General features: G+C 38.5%; 1 protein-coding gene across 4 annotated transcripts; it reads right to left on the bottom strand.

The window, feature by feature from the left end:
• Positions 1-1195: 1195 nt before the first annotated feature.
• On the bottom strand, positions 1196-17182 carry TATDN3 (TatD DNase domain containing 3). 4 transcript variants are annotated; one of them, XM_027082944.1, is made up of 10 exons: positions 17039-17178; positions 15117-15149; positions 14121-14194; positions 13820-13904; positions 9273-9335; positions 8246-8355; positions 8026-8081; positions 6549-6661; positions 4900-4980; positions 1196-2005 (listed from the first exon to the last, which is right to left on the bottom strand). In XM_027082944.1, the coding sequence occupies exons 1-10, from the start codon at positions 17102-17104 to the stop codon at positions 1862-1864; spliced, it is 825 nt and encodes a 274-aa protein (XP_026938745.1). In that variant the 5' UTR covers positions 17105-17178; the 3' UTR covers positions 1196-1861. The 4 variants fall into 4 exon arrangements, with proteins under 4 accessions (XP_026938745.1, XP_026938746.1, XP_026938747.1 ...); XM_027082945.1 differs by having other exon boundaries at positions 1256-2005; positions 4900-4977; positions 17039-17176; XM_027082946.1 differs by lacking the exon at positions 9273-9335 and having other exon boundaries at positions 1256-2005; positions 17039-17182.
• Positions 17183-17208: the final 26 nt, after the last annotated feature.

Raw genomic sequence — 17208 nt, 5'->3', positions numbered from 1 at the left:
AGTTACTCTGTAAATAGTTGTAATTTTGTGTGCCCATGAGAGGAGGTGAGCTCAGGGTCTTCCTACTCTGCCATCCTGGCCCCTCCTCAGAGACCTTCTCCATTATGTAAAAGATACATGAGAGTATATGATATTGCAAACCTTGTTGCAAGACATGTAGAAGATGTCTTTTTCTACGATGCAAAAACAAAAAAAGTATTTGTCCTCAAAAGGTTTGCAATCTCTGGAGGTGAAAAACATAAAGTAACCCTAGTAAAAAGGAGTTATGTGTTATAATGTCATTAGACTGGTTTTATAGTACTTCATTCTTCCTTTATTATAGTACTTCTCACATTGTTTTGAAATTTGTCCACTTGTCTATCTTCTTTAGTAAAGTATGAACTGAAGGCAAGAACCATATCTTATTCCTCTCTGTAGCCTACAGACCTAGATTAATGGGTAACCTAGAGGAGGAGCAATAACTATTTGTGTAAAATGAAAGAAACTGATGAATAAGTGAAGAAAATGGCTATGCAATTTAGAGGGCAAGGATCATGTCTGGCTGGGGTGATCGCATAGGGTGAAGTCATTTAAGTTGGATCTTAAAGGATTTAAAGGTGAGAGTCTGAGAAAGGGAATGGGAGCTTAAGGAGGTAGAAAACAGGCAAAAGAAATATAGAGTTGAAAGAGAGATCAGAAGTCTAGTTTTAATATAACCTCCCATTAAATGTGGGCATTTCACCTGTCAAGATGCTGATAAGTGGTTAAGTATCTCATAAAGCGTTCTATTCTGCTTCTTAGATAGTCTAGTTTGATTTGGACAATCTGCCCTAGAACTAGTTTTGATTCTTCTATAAATGAATTCATTTCAGAGTATTGAAGATTATGTAAAATCACTTGGCTTTTTAGGAAGTTAACTTATTTCTCTGACAGGTACTTTTTCCAGTATTTGCTGCTTATGTAATTTAACAAAGTTAAATACTCATGTTTTGGTATGGATCTCAATACCTTGTAACCTACACCTAAGATGTTTTTCTAAAAAATTGTGGTAAAGTACACATAACATAAAATTTACCATCTCAAGAATTTTTAAGGGTATAGTTTAGTGGCTTCAAGCACATTCATATTGTTGTGCTACTATCACCACCATCCACTGGACTCTTTTCATACCAGAGATTTTTAAAACTGAAAAATATAAAATATTATTGCATGCAAAAAAGTCAGATACATTTTTAATAGAGCTATGTACATTTTAAACATGTGACAAAATTCAGACTGGAACTTAAAACCAATTTATTAATTAAACTGTGGTGCTTGGTATTTAACGGTGATTGCACGAACCATGGGCTTTATAAGTCAAAATCTAAGATCTATATAAAAACCTTGTACATTTTTCTCTTAAAATGAGAGATAATTCAAAGTACTAAAAGTTCAATTTTGTAAACCCAGAAAAGATAAGATTTCTGATAGTACAAAAAACTAGACACTCTCCTTTCACTGGATAAATCCTGTGGGAAGTCAAACAGGTGGTAAAGGATCAAACTTTAGCCTATTCCACGCCATCACAGTAGCACTTATTTCTTACCTGTGGGAGCCACCCTTGCCAGAAGAAATGGTTTCAGTTCATTTGGTGGTTCTATTTAACAGGGCAAAGTACGAAGCAGTGGTATTTCCCAATCTCCTGCTAGGACTCCGTTAATTGAAAAGCAGTGCAAGGTAGAATTAGAACCCAGGGTTTTAGGATCTAAGCCCAGTTTTACTTCTAAGAAAAATATTTCTCTAAAATTATAATCCCGATACAATGGCTTCTTCAGTTCAGAATCTTCATCAGAACATTTATTTTTCTCAAACAGTGCCCTCTGCACTTGATTTTGTTTTGAAGCTATTTCGGGAGCAGGTACTGAAGTTTGGGAAACAGTTTCAATGCGTTCTGTGTTGTCACTTCTATAACTTCCTCCACTGAGATCCCTTTCACCTGGGCAATATATTCTGCTGAAATGGAAATGTTTTGGGGCTCATTCCGTACCTGAGACAGACAAAGCAGACATTAATCAAACATGACACTCAAGGAAAGCAATCCTTGAAGACTGTAGATAAAAGAGATGAAAATGAGTTGGTAAAAACAACTGATGAGCTCTTTCTTTTTTTTTTAATGGGGGTGAGGCGAAGCTGAGGAAAAGGCCCTGAACTTCAGCTTGAAAGCTAAGGTTACAACATTAACTGTAAGTCTATCCTGCTCCTGAAAAGAGCCCTGGGGTATTACCAGTCGAGGTCCCAGCACCTAGCATATGAAGCAGTCTGCACAAAGTGGACACTTGGTGACCTGCCTGACTGATGAATTAACTGTGCTTTGGTTTGTTCCTCAAGTGAGTGCTTGCAAAGGTCAAGCTCTGTAGCTTGGCCATTTCAACTCACAGGCTACGTTACAGTTTGACTCAGTAATGCCATGGTGTCTGGAAGACTACACAGATTATGTAGTCATATTTCACTGATTCTAAGATGCATTTCTCCCCTATCTTAACATCTCTGAAATTGACATATATTTTATTTTAATGACATTCAGTGGCATGTGAAAGTATAATTGTAGTGTTTTTTTCCTTAATGGTCACAAAACAGTGGTACATCTACAATCAGTGGCATTTAGATTTGATGAAATATATTATTGTTGTTACTATTAAGTTATCGACTCAGGATGATAGTGTTCAGAGGAATAAGATAACAAGGTTAAAAAATAACCTTGATAACGTAGCCTAAGAAAACAATGAAAAATGCACACCAAGATTTAGGTTCAAGGACATTCATCATATTGTTTATAATACAGTTGACCCCTGAAAAACATGGTTTTGAACTGTGTGGGTCCACTTATACATGGATTTTTTTTTCAATAAATGCTACAGTACTACACAATCCAAGCGTGGTTGAATCTGTGAATGCAGAACCACGAAAATGAGGGCTGAATCCGCAGATGCAAAACTGCAGACGTGGAGGGTGGACAGACATGTATTTTCCATGGTATGGGGCGGGGCTGGGGGGTTGGGGAGGGTGTTGGTACCCCTAAGCACTTCTTGTTCAAGGGTCAACTGTACTGTGTTGGAAACAAATAACCTAAATGACAGTATCAAGTTAAATATATCGTGGCACATTCACACACTAAAATTTATATACTTATTAAACATGATGAGGAAAAGTATATTTATTGATATTTACATGTGTTCACCACATAAAAGCAAGTTATGGGGGCTTCCCTGGTGGCGCAGTGGTTGAGAGTCCGCCTGCCAACGCAGGGGACACGGGTTCATGCCCCGGTCCGGGAGGATCCCACATGCCGCGGAGCGGCTGGGCCCGTGAGCCATGGCCGCTGAGCCTGCGCGTCCGGAGCCTGTGCTCCACAACGGGAGAGGCCCACGTACCAAAAAAAAAAAAAAAAAAAAAAAAGCAAGTTATGAAATGATGTGTTGAGGCTAATCCTATTTTTATGAAAAAAATATTATGTATACATATATGGACATAAAGAAGTGTGGAAGGACATAAGAACCTTCATTTATTTAGTGCTTGTTGTAGGCAAGGTTTTGTTCTAAGGTTTTCATGGAATTTCTCATTTAATCCTCAAAATAACTCTGTGAGATAGGTACTATTATTATTAGCATCCCTTTTTTACAGATAAGAAGGGATCCTAAACAGCGAGTAAGTAGCCCAGTTGAGGTTTAAACCTGTGCAAGCTGACATCAGAGTTTATGCTTTTAACCACTATACTATAGTGGTAACCTTTCAGTGGTAGATGGTTCTATTTTCTTATGATTTTCTGTTTTCTATTTTTCTAGAACAAACACATTTTACTTAACAAAAAGCATATTCAGTTTTATTTTTTTTATTTTTATTTTTTGGCTGCGCTGTGTGGCATGCAGGATCTTAGTTCCCCGACCAGGGATTGAACCCGTGCCCCCTGCAGTGGAAGTGCAGATTTCTAATCACTGGACCGCCAGGGAATTCCTCAGTTTTAAAATTCATTTATTCAATAAATGTTTTTGAGTACCTACTATGTGCAAGGCACTATGCCAGAAATCCACAATTTTTATCAAATTATCTAAATACAAACATAAAACTGAGTTATAAGAGCATTTGAAATTCGTTTCTGTTTAGGGTGAAAAAGCTAGGTCATTTTCATCCTATTTCACACTAACCAGGAAGGCAATTTTGTACCATTCTGTCCTACAGTCAAACAAGAAAATAAATGTGGTTATAATCCTCTATTTTCTCATTCCTCTTCTACATTCTTTTCTTTTTTTTTTGCAGTACGCGGGCCTCTCACTGTTGTGGCCTCTCCCGTTGCGGAGCACAGGCTCCGGACGTGCAGGCTCAGCGGCCATGGCTCACGGACCCAGCCGCTCCGCGGCATGTGGGATTTTCCCGGACCGGGGCACGAACCCGTGTCCCCTGCATTGGCAGGCGGACTCTCAACCACTGTGCCACCAGGGAAGCCCTAGGCACTTTCATATACATTACTTCATTTAATCCCCACTGTAATACTTCAAAATATTTTACTATTATTTTACCCACATTTTATAAATGTAGAAACAGTTTCAGAGAGATTAAGGAACTTGCCCAAAGTTATACAGCTAGTGGGTATCAGAGACAGGATTTGAATCCAGCCCTTTCTGCCTCTAGACACTAAGCTTTTTACTATACTGGTCTGGATTTCAATATTACATAAATTAGGACATGACCCATATCAAATAATATTCTGTGTAGCACAACAGCCATATTTACAAAAGACTTGAAATTAAGTCAATATAACCTTTCAACCTAGCATTAAAGTAGGATCCCATTATATTTACACTGGAATGAGAAACACAGCTAAACTGAAAATAGTTCAAATAAAAGACACAATCTAAATAATGTAGAAATTAGAAAATCATTTACCTTTTTTTCTGGCCCTAGCGCAGGTGAATCTGTTTCCAAGCAAATCGAAGTTAAAGGCAACTGTTTAACAAGTTTCTGCTTCTTAGAGAAAAGAGAAAGCTAGTAAGTTTAAAACATGAGAAGTAAAGATTAAATAAGTAGCATTAAACCCACATGTCAATGCATACTACTCTGCAAGAATCTAAAATTCATACTTTAATATTCAATTAATAAATGTTCACTATGTTCTCATCATTCTACATTAATGGTTAGATTTAAGAAGAAATATTCTTTGCCAAAAATTATCCAAAGCCTCTAGGAACCCAAAGAGTAGTAACCAAGAACAAAAAATGAGGTAACATCCAACAAGAACCAAAACATCTGATATCATATGCCTACTGAAAGATCCAAGGAAGAGTGACTTCCCTGGTGGCATAGTGGTTAAGAATCCACTTGCCAATGCAGGGGACACGGGTTCGAGCCCTGGGCTGGGAAGATCCCACATGCCATGGAGCAACTAAGCCCATGAGCCACAACTACTGAGCCCACCTGCCACAACTACTGAAGCCCGCGTACCTAGAGCTCGTGCTCTGCAACAAGAGAAGCCACCCAATGAGAAGTCTATGCACCACAATGAAGAGTAGCCTCTGCTCCCCTCAACTAGAGAAAGCCCGCGCACAGCAACGAAGACCCAACACCCAAAGATAAATAAATTAAATAAATAAATAAATAAGAAATTTCTCCACAAATGATAAAAGTAGGAAAAATAAAAGTAATCATGGACTATCAATTAACATGACCTAATTGACATTTCTAGAACTTTCCACCTGAAACCGTATATAAGGCCCAGTGTCCCTGTATTTTGAAGTAAATGCTTTTGCTTCAAGTCTCCCAGGCCTCCCCTGGGCCTCAAAAGGCTGGTTCAAGAATTAGTGATTAGGAAATGTGAAGATGTAGGAGCAATGAATAGCTGTTGGGTCGGAAAACTGGTAACAACTTAGACTATGAATTCGCCACATAGCAGAGTCACCAAATTCCCAGTTCCCTGAAAGTTATAGATAGAGGCCTGACACACACTCCTAAGCTGTTCTTACAGGAAGCAGACCCCAACCAGATGGAAACTGCTGACCTCAAGCATGTAGACCCCAGACCAGCTGAAACCAGAAGATTGATGATGCTCAAAACTTCACCTTGACGCCAATCAATTCGAGAACTGAGCACAAGCTGCTCACATACCCTGCAGCCTCCTCCCTCACACTGCCTTTAATATCCTTTTTCTGAAAGCTATCAGAAGTTCAGGTCTTTTGAGTATGAGCTGCCCAATTTTTTGTTAGTGGAAGTTTATTTTTTTTGTGAGTGGAAGTTTATTTTGATGATATCCAATTTATCTATTTTTTCTTTGGTTGCTTGTGCCTTTGGTGTCATAGCTAAGAAACCACTGCCTGATCCAAGGTCACAATGATTTAGATCTGTTTTCTTCTAAGAGTTTTATAATTTTAGCTCTTATACTTAGGACTCTGATCCACTTTTGAGTTACTCTTTATATGAGGTAGGGACCTAAGATTAATTTTTGCAATGAAACCAGAATAGTATCACAAGTATATAATAAAAGTTCATATTTCAGAGTATATTTCACAAAGTATAAAATGAGGTTTAATGAAAGAATTTACCTGTCCACTTCTTATGATAGAAGGAGGAATTGAGAAGAAGTACCCAGCTTTTACTCCTTCCATGGCTACAGATGGCCGACCATCAAATGCATGCAGCAACACTTTGTCAGCACCTCTCAAAAATTAAAGATAAATCACAGTTCCATTTTATTTCCTTAATGAGAGGTTTTACCACTAATCAAACTGAACAACACAGATTTTAAGTAAATGTCGGTCACTATAAGGTTCTATGATTTCTAAAGAGTAGATAAACATATAGTGTTCAACCAGTAGAATAAAAATATAGCAAATTCTTAATCTTCAGAATAAAATTAATAAATATAATTTAAGCAATTATTTAAACTTCCTATACCATCAAACCTTCTCCAAATCTTCAGAATAAAATTAATAAATATAATTTAAGCAATTATTTAAACTTCCTATACCATCAAACCTTCTCCAAAAGTTTCTGAACTGTCAAATTATTGTTCCTAATAGGTTTTTGAGCAAATTGTCCTTAAGAAGGATGCTAGTGAAAGAAGAAATGAGGAAATAAATGACTCACAAATTCAACACTCAGAGTTAGTTTCACAAAAACCATCTCCAGTTCTTAAAGGATGGCTGCTCACCCTGCACAAAAATCACATTCTCGGTGAATCCAGGGGGACTCAGTACTCATCACTGAGAAATACAGTGCTTTCTAGTTGTAGGCAATTATGTTTACTTCACTATTTGATACTGTTGGTAGGTGTGACATTTAGTGAGTTACTACTGTGAATTATGAAATCAAATTAGTGGGTCACGACTGGCCAGTGTGTGCTTATATATTTGTGTGCATAAACACACGCACACACACATATCTATACACACATACATATAGATGTACTGCTGCTTGAACTTTTGTCAGTTTTCTGTATATGTATATACTGAGTTTCGAAATAAAGTCAGTGCCAAAAACAGTATGTGTGTGTATATATCGAGTTTCAAAATACAGTATATTTCTTACCGTGGACAGCACTTTAAAAATTTGAAAAGTAATCCTATAAGAAGTATTTTTTCTTTAGGAACAACTGGTGAAGATGACAGTGCATTTTATATAAGATGGCCACAATCTGTATAATACCATTTTCTAAAGCAGCAGCCATAAAACATGCAAAACAGTAACTCAATGTGATCACCCTTCTTTGCTTTGTTTTTTCCTCTCTCACATACGCTGACTAAAATGTTGGAGCTGCTAATTTTCAAATTAAGGCATTAAAATTACTTGATCCAATTTTTCATTTGCTTTATCCTGGCCTGATAAACATCATAATCACACTGAAAACCTTGTAAATAGTAGGCTGACTTGCAAAACCATCTTAGTTGATTTCCATCTCTACCTTTGACCCATTCCCTTCCCTTTAAGAAATCAAGTAAAGCATGGCTTGTTCTACTGGGAATATGGACTGGAATTGTCAAACTTAAACATTAGGCACATTTTTCTCAGGAACCTAAATACCTTGCTCATTTAAGAGGCTGATGGTGGGTCTTCCAGCTGAACGTGAGTGAACATTTCTGGTAAACAAAAAAAAAATTCCTTTTGAGTACTTAATATGAAATTATTATTTTTGTTATATTAAAGCAATTCAGAGAAAAAGAAAAGTAGAGCTCAATTTCAAGAGAATCATTACTTAATTTGCTCTGTAACTATTAATATAGAAAGATGATAATTAACCTACAAAGGCAAATTTAGTCTTTTGGCTAATTGGACCTGTCTGATTAGGACTTGTCTTTGCTCTTCCTTCTGTTCATCAGTGCCAGCAATTCTGGGGGAGAAATCTAGTCCAACCTATAATGGAAAAATAAAACAGAATTACATGTTTATGGTTTAATGAATCCCCGAAGACATATTATGGTACAGTACAGTCCAAGAGAAATATAATGGGAGCCACACACATAAGCCACATACACAACCTTACAGTTTCCAGTAGCTACATTAAAAACACTAACAAGAAACAGGTGAAATTAATTTTAATGATATATTTAATCCACTATATCTAAAACATTATCAATATTATCATATAGTCATATTATTATGTCAACACATAATCAATAAAAAAAAATTATTGAGTTATTTTACATTCCTTTTTTGAGGTATTGAGACTTTGAAATCCTCAGTGCATTTTATCCTGATAGCACATCTCAGTTTGGGCCAGTCACATTTCAAGTGCTCAACAGCTGCATGTGGTAACCACACTGGACAGTGAAGATTATAAATGACTGCTTCCCTTGATTCTATTCTGGCATGCATCGTGATAACCTAGATTCTGAATGTAAGTGCTATTCTTATTTTTTATCTTTAATTATAAGTGGAATTACCAAGTGATACGATGTTTCACAGCTGTAAATTATTTAATAAAAATGTTCTTTAATTATAAACTCTAACCTATTTAAAGTATGCTTGTATATACTATTTTAACTAACCAGAGAGATAACCCTATGTAAGCAAAAGGAAAAAAAGAGGAAAGTACATTGAAATGGTAATAGTTTTCTTTCATTAACATAAGCCCATGGGGAGACTTCTATTGTTTTATCCCTAAGCACTTTTGATTATTGAGGAAGTACTGACAAAGTATTATTCAGCTGAACAGGGTGAACATAATTATCCAAGTCTGTTATAATCACTAATACTGAATTAAGGACTATTTTCATCTATCACATGAAAGTCTGGATTAGAAATCACTTGATCAGCTAGTGGGTATTTACCTCTCCAATTGCCAACAATCGATCCTTATAATTCTCGATAATGGGCAAAGCTACATCCAAATCCTGGGATGAAAAAAAAGTAAATTTATTAAAATAGGAGAAGGGACTTTTATAGGTTTTGTATAAACACCCATTATATGCCAGGCACTATGCTATACTGGGTCCTTTACATAGTCAATACCTTTTAACCAGTTGAGGAACTAAGAATGTAATCCTTCTATAATGGTGAGTACTTCTGTCCGGAAATTTGAGTACAAACATCCCACATCCATTTATGTTACAAGAACATGACTTCCTTTTTTAAAAAGTATTTATTTATTATTTGGCTGTGCCGGGTCATAGTTGCGGCATACAGGATCTTCGCTGCTGTGTGCGGGATCTTCATTGGGGCATGCAGGATCTTTTAGTTGTGGCATGCGGAATCTTTAGTTGCGGCAGGGGAACTCTTAGTTGTGGCATGTGGGACCTAGTTCCTTGACCAGGGATTGAACCCGGGCCCCCTGTATTGGGAGCGCAGAGTCTTAGCCACTGGACCACTAGGGAAGTCCCAAGAACATAACTTCTTACGAAGATTCCCACTTAAACCCTTCCTTCTGTTCAGGAGGCATTTCCTGGCATTTAGGAGGAGTGAACTGGATTTCCTGGAATAGCTGAGCAAGAGAGAAGAAAGCCACCAAGTGGTCACCTTTGAGTTTTGGGGAGTGCACTGCTATGTTCTCCTCTTAGGGTACTGATGCCTTGTGAATTTTTAATAGTGATAATCCCATACATCCTTTGCACTATTTTCACTAATTTCTTTTGTCTTTATAGTCCTGTGTAGCCTATTTTTGTCCTAAAGGTTCAACAATATACATATTAAATACCACAAATATGTTGTTTGCCAACTATTGAAGTAACTGTGTACTGTTAGTTTCCATGATATTACTATTTCCACTTAAAGAGAATTCCCCCTGTGAGGGATCCCTTTAAGACAAGGGAAAGACAAATACGTGGAAAATTTGCTTCTAGATATTTTAAACAACTTTGAGGATTTTAGTCTCAGAATATGTAAATTCAAGGTACTTCTAGTGAGGATAATCAGAACAAGGGAAAATTAAGAAAAGGGAGGTAGGGCTTCCCTGGTGGCGCAGTGGTTGAGAGTCCGCCTGCCGATGCAGGGGACACGGGTTCGTGCCCCGGTCTGGGAGGATCCCACATGCCACGGAGCGGCTGGGCCCATGAGCCATGGCCGCTGAGCCTGCGCGTCCGGAGCCTGTGCTCCGCAGGGGGAAAGGCCACAACAGTGAGAGGCCCACGTATCCTAAGAAAAGGGAGGTAAACCATATGGTAGAGGAAGAAGAGGAGATTTTATAATTATACCTCAAGAGAGAGAAAAGAAGATGAGGAAGGGTAAATCAAGGCCTCAGACATTCCAGTAGACTCAATGAAGAAGAATTAATATTGTCATGTGGAGCTAAGAGTATATAACCCTAAATACCAGAGAAGATGTCTGGCAATAGCTGAGTAGGTCAAAGTGTCAGGCAAAGATTTTCCATATCAAACATCCAAACTACTGTGTGTCTGTGGGACCTCAAAGGGACTGGAGAAGTTGGAGAGATTACTCAGGAAATGTTTGACACTTAGAAAGTCTTCAGTCAGAAAGAAATTACACATTTGGATGAAGACGAGATACAGGGAAAATATGCTTCTTGGAATATGTATTATCTATAAAAAGAAGCAAAATACATTTACAATGAGACTGTTCCCATTCCTCATGAAATATTTTGGAAGTTTCTGGCAAGTCAGGTATAGTAAATAGAAATTAATATAATTCATATCACAGATTCAATATGTATAAATGTATGTGTGGTCTTTATCATTTTAATAGATGTAAAAATATTGATAAGGACATTCATAGGTCTAAAACTGACTTCAGTTCTATTCCCACTTCCTCCATGAAGTCTCAAGTTCTTTAACAGCTAATGGTTCTACTGTAGGGTTTTAAAATATCCTATACCTCTATACCCTATGACTGGGCATACTACAACTAAATAATTATTCATGATTTACAAATGAGGAAATTGAGACTTGGCAAAGTTAAGTGCCACAGATCACAGAAGCCAGTAGGCCAAGTCTCTCTGACTTCAAAGCCCATGCTGTTTCCACTATGCTGTTGAGAGAAGAAAGGAGAGAGAAGGAAAGGATGGAAGAAAGAAGGGCAAGGGGAGGGAGGAGAGCTTTATTCTGAATGATTTAAAATAATTAGAATTGATTTTTTTATTAAAGAAAATGTTTAGTCTTCAGAACCTTTAGAACAGGGGTCAGGCGTGTAACCGAAATGAGTGAAGTGGGTTAAGTAGGGACAGGAGCCAAATGGACAGCATGTGCCCTGCCTGGAGGGGGCAGTAGCTTGTAGACAGTGAATTGTGATTCCCCAGGGTATCCCAGGGGCTTAAATTCTGCCTGGTAATAATATTTATTGAATATGCTGAAAGATTTGTGTGATGCTAGGCAATTTTCATTTTATAAACCAAGGTAATTTAATGAATACTTACATATTGTACATACCTACCTTTGTACCACATGGTAGGAGCTTGTAATCTAACCACAATGGGAAAACTAAACTATTGTGGGGACTACAAGCACGTTAGGAACAAAACTGCTTAACTCTGGTCTTTTCCAGTGGGCTATCTTGAGATTTGCTGAGTTCCTGTCTGTTTTGAGAATCTAGACTTACCTGTATATTGTTGGTATTTTATTTAGTTTTGTAAGTTAAATAGTCCCATCAGTTCTACATTCATGCCAAAAACATGCCAAATCCACTCACTTCTCTTCATCTCCACTGCTACCACTCTGGTCCAATCCACCATCGTTTCTCACATGGACTATTGCCAACAGTCTTTTAACTATTCTCCCTTCTTCCTTTTTTGCCCTCTTCAAAATTGATTCTTCACACCATTGCCAAGGGTATCTTTTCAAAACAGAAATCACATCTTGTCACTCCTTACTTTAAATCCCCCACTGATGTAAACTACAATCCAACAAGGCCCTGTATGAGGTGAGTGGGGATCCCTGCCCAATCCCTCTGACCTCACTATTCCTTCCTCTTCCATCTAGTCACATCAGTCGTCTTTCTATTTCTTGACCACATCAAACTTGTAACTACCTTAGGACCTTTGTGCTTCATTGTTTCCTTTGCCTTCAACACTCTCACCCCTCTCTTTGCATGGCCAACTGCATTCAGGTTGCAGTTCAAACATCACCTCCTCAGAGAGGCCTTCCCTGACTACACAATCTAAAAACCAGCATCCACAATCCCCATCACATAATCTTGTTTCATTGCCTTTAAAGCACTTAGTTCACGTATCTAATTGTTGACTGTCTTCCCCAATCCAGAATCTGGCTTCTGTGAGAGGGATTTTACTCTATAGTGCTTAGAACAGTGTTTGAAATATAGTACATGCTCACTAAACACTTGTTGACTGACTACTGAAATGAAGGACTATTAGTATAAATCTCTACATAAGTGAAAGAAATACTGTCCTGCTATCATCCCCAACATCTTGGGAATTGCAACTCTCTGGCAATTTAGCTAATTTTATCATATCAACAACTCAGGAAATCTACAGGATAAGTATTTATTTTTACCTGAAGTGAATTAGAAGTAATTTTGTTTCAAAATAAGTAAAACTACCTCGGGTACCCCAATGTAGGAATACAGATTTATTATTATAAAAAATGATAGTCTTCATATCTTAATTTATTCATAGATAACAAAAAGTCTTTGCTTCTTCAACATGGGGCTTTCAATCTCATTATGTAATAAAGCACTCAGGACACTGTGCATCTCCCTGATGCTGAGTCAGGAGAAAAGTCTGAAACAGAAGACATGTTGACTACTGTGAGTCAGTGAGATCTTGTGGGTAGGAATTTTTTTAGAGCGGGTATAAAAGTAATGCAGTTTAACAGATCAAGAGCACTCCTACAGGGATAGTTCAATGTTCAAAGAAGACACCATGTACTTGAACTCATCTGTTCCCTTGCAGTACCGCATCTATGAATTTGTATCTTTCTTTTTCTGGATATCTTATCACTTTTATTGCCAAAGCAATATGATAACATGATAAAAAATATGAAAACAAGGTGCTTATAACTCTACCAGACCATCACAACGAGTATAATTTCTGTACTTTTCTCTCTAGTCTTCTCCTTATAGAATATATTTTTACATGGATGTCACAATGAATAAGCCATTTGGTATCCTGCTTGTCTCCCTACACTATACTGTAAACATTTTCCATGTTGCTACATAAACCTTATAGTCCACACTTTCTATAGTTGTATTTAACATTGTATAAGTTAACTGGTTTTTTATCTCCTAACCTCTAGGCTCTTTCCACTTTTTCTCTATTTCAAGTAACTGCTGTAACAAACATCTTTGTGAAAGAAGATGGAATTTATTTCTTTTGGATTATTGCCTTATAATATTAATTTGAAAGAGGAGGAGCACTGAGTCAAAAGATGTTATGATTTTTTTATGGTTCTTGTTTTATAAGACTGTTTGTTACCTTTAACGTGACACTTCTTTGGTCTTTTGGTGAAACTCCCTGAACTGGGTGAACACCCAAGCATGGCAGAACAAATCCATTATACCTAAAAATGTAGAACGAATTAAGAAAGCAGAATATTAGACTAGGAGACAAAGTTACTCTGAGGAACAAGTAGGAAAGAATTTTTTTAGGGCTATGTTAATGTGATTGTTTTTCTTCTCGTTCTCTTTAAAAATTGATGATCTTTGATATTATAAATATGAAATCATAACTGCATCCTTATTAACAACTCTTTCTAAATCTTAATGAGAAGTAACACCTTTCTGAAAGCTGCATAATCTTTTCAAATTCTCCTGAATGTTCAGCAACCACCACAAGAGCCATAACATTGGCCTGCAACAAAAATGAAGAGAATAGTTAGAGTCTCAAACAATATACATCCAATATAATTAAATAAAAATTTAAAGTTTTCTGTGCTTTTAGTTATCCTTGCTCACTCACACTCCATCAGTATAATCATAATAGCTATCACTGAGTAGTTACTATGCTTCAGGTATTATGTTCGGTGAATATAAATATTACCCCCCATTTAATCTACATACTCCTATGACATAGGCATTGCTGTAATCCACTGTATGGATCAAGAGACAGAGTTTTGGATGGAGTCAAATAACTTGCCCAACATCACTAGCCCTGTGTAACTCCAAACCCCATACTCCTAATTAAGCTGCCACAGTGAAAGATGGCTGTATGTAAAAATGGCAACCATTTCTGACTATCAATTTTGGGGAAGATCACAAAATGCTAGCTTCATAAACACTTCCAAAGATTAATAATTTTTTTCCCACACAAATCAAACTGTTTCAGAAAACTTTTATAATTTCTCCAAGATCTCCAGAATAATGTTAATTCAAGAACTGAAAGATGGACCAATTTGTTCCATATTGCTGGTAAGCATGGTGGCTGTGGGAATGTGTTTTGGATTCAGACTATCTTGTCTACATCACTCACTAGTGGTGTGTCTTCGGACAAGTTAATCTCTAGGCCTTAGTTTCCTCATCTATAAAATGGTAATGGTTGGCTATAAAATAGTAGCTTCCTCAGAAGCTTGCTGTGAAACATTAAATGAGATAATGTACAGGATGGGCTTAGCTCAGTGTCTGGCACACAGTAAACAATAAATGCTGTTTATTATTAACTTATTGTTATTGAAGTAACAACAACATCGTATAACTAAATTTCAAGCTGTTTTAGATCAAAATTAGGAGGAAAATAAAAACAACCGAAAAAAGGGCAATTATAGGTATTGGCTTACTTTCTTGGCTTTCTCCAACACATCATCCAGATCCTAAAATAAACATAAGTAATCACAATCATTTTAGATGGATAAGTAAGTGTCCTTTGGCTGTGTATATCAATGTAATTGAGGCACCATAAAGAATGACAATGATGGCAAGGAACAAGGTGGTGGAATGTGAAGAGCCTATGCTGACCCTACCTCCCATCTACTCTCTCAGTAAAATGTGGCTTCTGTTCCCACTCTACTAAAACAGAAACTGTTATTGTCAAATATAAAGGACACTTCTCTGTCCTCCTACTCTACCCCTCAGCAGCATTAGAAACTCCTCACTTGTCCACTCCTTCCTTTTTGAGATATTTTCCACTCTTGGCTTCTGCAAATACTCCTCTCTAGCTGGCTGCTACTTTTCAGTCTCCTTGACTGGCTCTCTCTTCTCTGATTTCAGAACCCTATGCTTCTCTCTCTGACTCACCTTAAGTACTCTTATTACTATGCTCATTATGCTAATGAGTCCCCAGTTTTTATCTCCAGCCTATAACTCTCTCCTGAACCCAAGATTCACATTTTATTTTATTTATTTATTTATTTTAGTGGTACGCGGGCCTCTCACTGTTGTGGCCTCTCCCGTCGCGGAGCACAGGCTCTGGACGTGCAGGCTCAGCGGCCATGGCTCATGGGCCCAGCCGCTCCGCGGCATGTGGGATCTTCCCGGACCAGGGCACGAACCTGCGTCCGCTGCATCGGCAGGCGGACTCTCAACCACTGCGCCACCAGAGTAGCCCCAAGATTCACATTTTTAAATGACCATATGACATCTCCACTTGGATGGATATTAGGTTTCAACATGTGCGGAACATAACCATTTCTCAACAAACCTATTCTTTCTGCCTGCCCTCTCCAGCCTGTTTTCCCTCATCTCAGCACCACCACCTCTCTACAGCATCCTCAAGTTCTCCCTTTCCCTCTCTTTCCTCAATTCCTCTCAGCATGTACTACAGATTCTATCTCTAAAATATACCTTGAATCCATCTGCTTCTCTCAAACTCAACCACTATCTTTAGTCTAAATACTACAAAAGCTTCTAAGCTGGTCTTCTAGCTTCCATTCTTGTTCTCTGTCCATTAACCACACATCAGCAAAATGGTTTTTAAATGGATTATCAGATCTTGTCTCTCTCCTTAAAAAGCAAAGCCCTTTACTAGATCCCCATTGTGCTTCTAATGAAATGCGAACTCCTGACTCACTAAACCTCGGCAAACCTCTTCGGTCTTGTTTTACGCGTCTTTTTAGCTCATCAGGCTCCACCCAGCCTTCCGGTAGCTCGAACGTCCAAATTCTGTCTTGCCTGGAGGACTGCAACCCGCTTGCTTTCCTCACCACCATGCACTCACCTATTTGTCTTTCCAGCACCAATTTAAGCTTCACCTCTTGAGAGGTTTTTCCCCTAAAATAGACCCCGCTCTTCTTTTTTATTAGCCTCTAGTTTCCAATGTAGCGGATAAAACACTTTGAAATTACGTGTGTGTGTGTGCGCGCGGTAGTTTTTGTTTGCTTCGCTCCCCTGTAGAACTGGAGCACGCGGCGTGCGGGAGTGGGCCCGAGTTTCGCGGACGGCGTCCTGGGGAAAGTGGATTCTCTGCCCGGAGCTGAGAGGCTGGTAGGATAGCCGGGCCAAGGCGGGGTAGGGGGAAGGACTCCAGTAGCCAGTAACAGCAAATAAAAGCCAAGTGGAGATAGAGGATACGGATATTCGGAATGAGAAAGAAAAATCAGTGTGAGTGAGATTAAATAAGTCGTAAGGAGCAAGTCGCACAGGACCACAGACGGGGGCCCGGGAGGATTTGGGGCTCCGCCCTAAGGGAGGAGAACAAGGATAGCCTGAAGGGAAAGAATGGGGGCCTCCCTGCTCCCACGGGCCCGACCTCGCCCTCACATACGCGGTCAAAGTCCGGGGCGGAGAGGTGGCAGTGACAGTCCACCAGCCCTACGCCCACCGCCCCCATCGCCGCAGCCACTGATTCCCTCGACTTGCCCGCGGAGCCTCAGGCGGAACGCTGCTGCTGCAGGCCGAGTTTCCGGCCGGACGTATGCTCTTTCCTCCAGGGGA

Source organism: Aethalodelphis obliquidens, unplaced genomic scaffold (assembly GCF_003676395.1).
Source record: "Aethalodelphis obliquidens isolate GAN/ISIS:26980383/991018 unplaced genomic scaffold, ASM367639v1 scaffold48, whole genome shotgun sequence".
Classification (NCBI taxonomy): domain Eukaryota; kingdom Metazoa; phylum Chordata; class Mammalia; order Artiodactyla; family Delphinidae; genus Aethalodelphis; species Aethalodelphis obliquidens.
This window is presented reverse-complemented; position numbering and strand designations above follow the sequence as displayed.

Coding starts and splice junctions, on each gene's coding strand:
- TATDN3 (XM_027082944.1), bottom strand. CDS start 17,104: ATGGGGGCGGTGGGCGTAGGGCTGGTGGACTGTCACTGCCACCTCTCC. Junction 13,905..14,120: donor ATTATGCAGCTTTCAGAAAG/GTGTTACTTCTC, acceptor CTACATTTTTAG/GTATAATGGATTTGTTCTGC. Junction 2,006..4,899: donor CGCTAGGGCCAGAAAAAAAG/GTAAATGATTTT, acceptor TGTCTGTCTCAG/GTACGGAATGAGCCCCAAAA.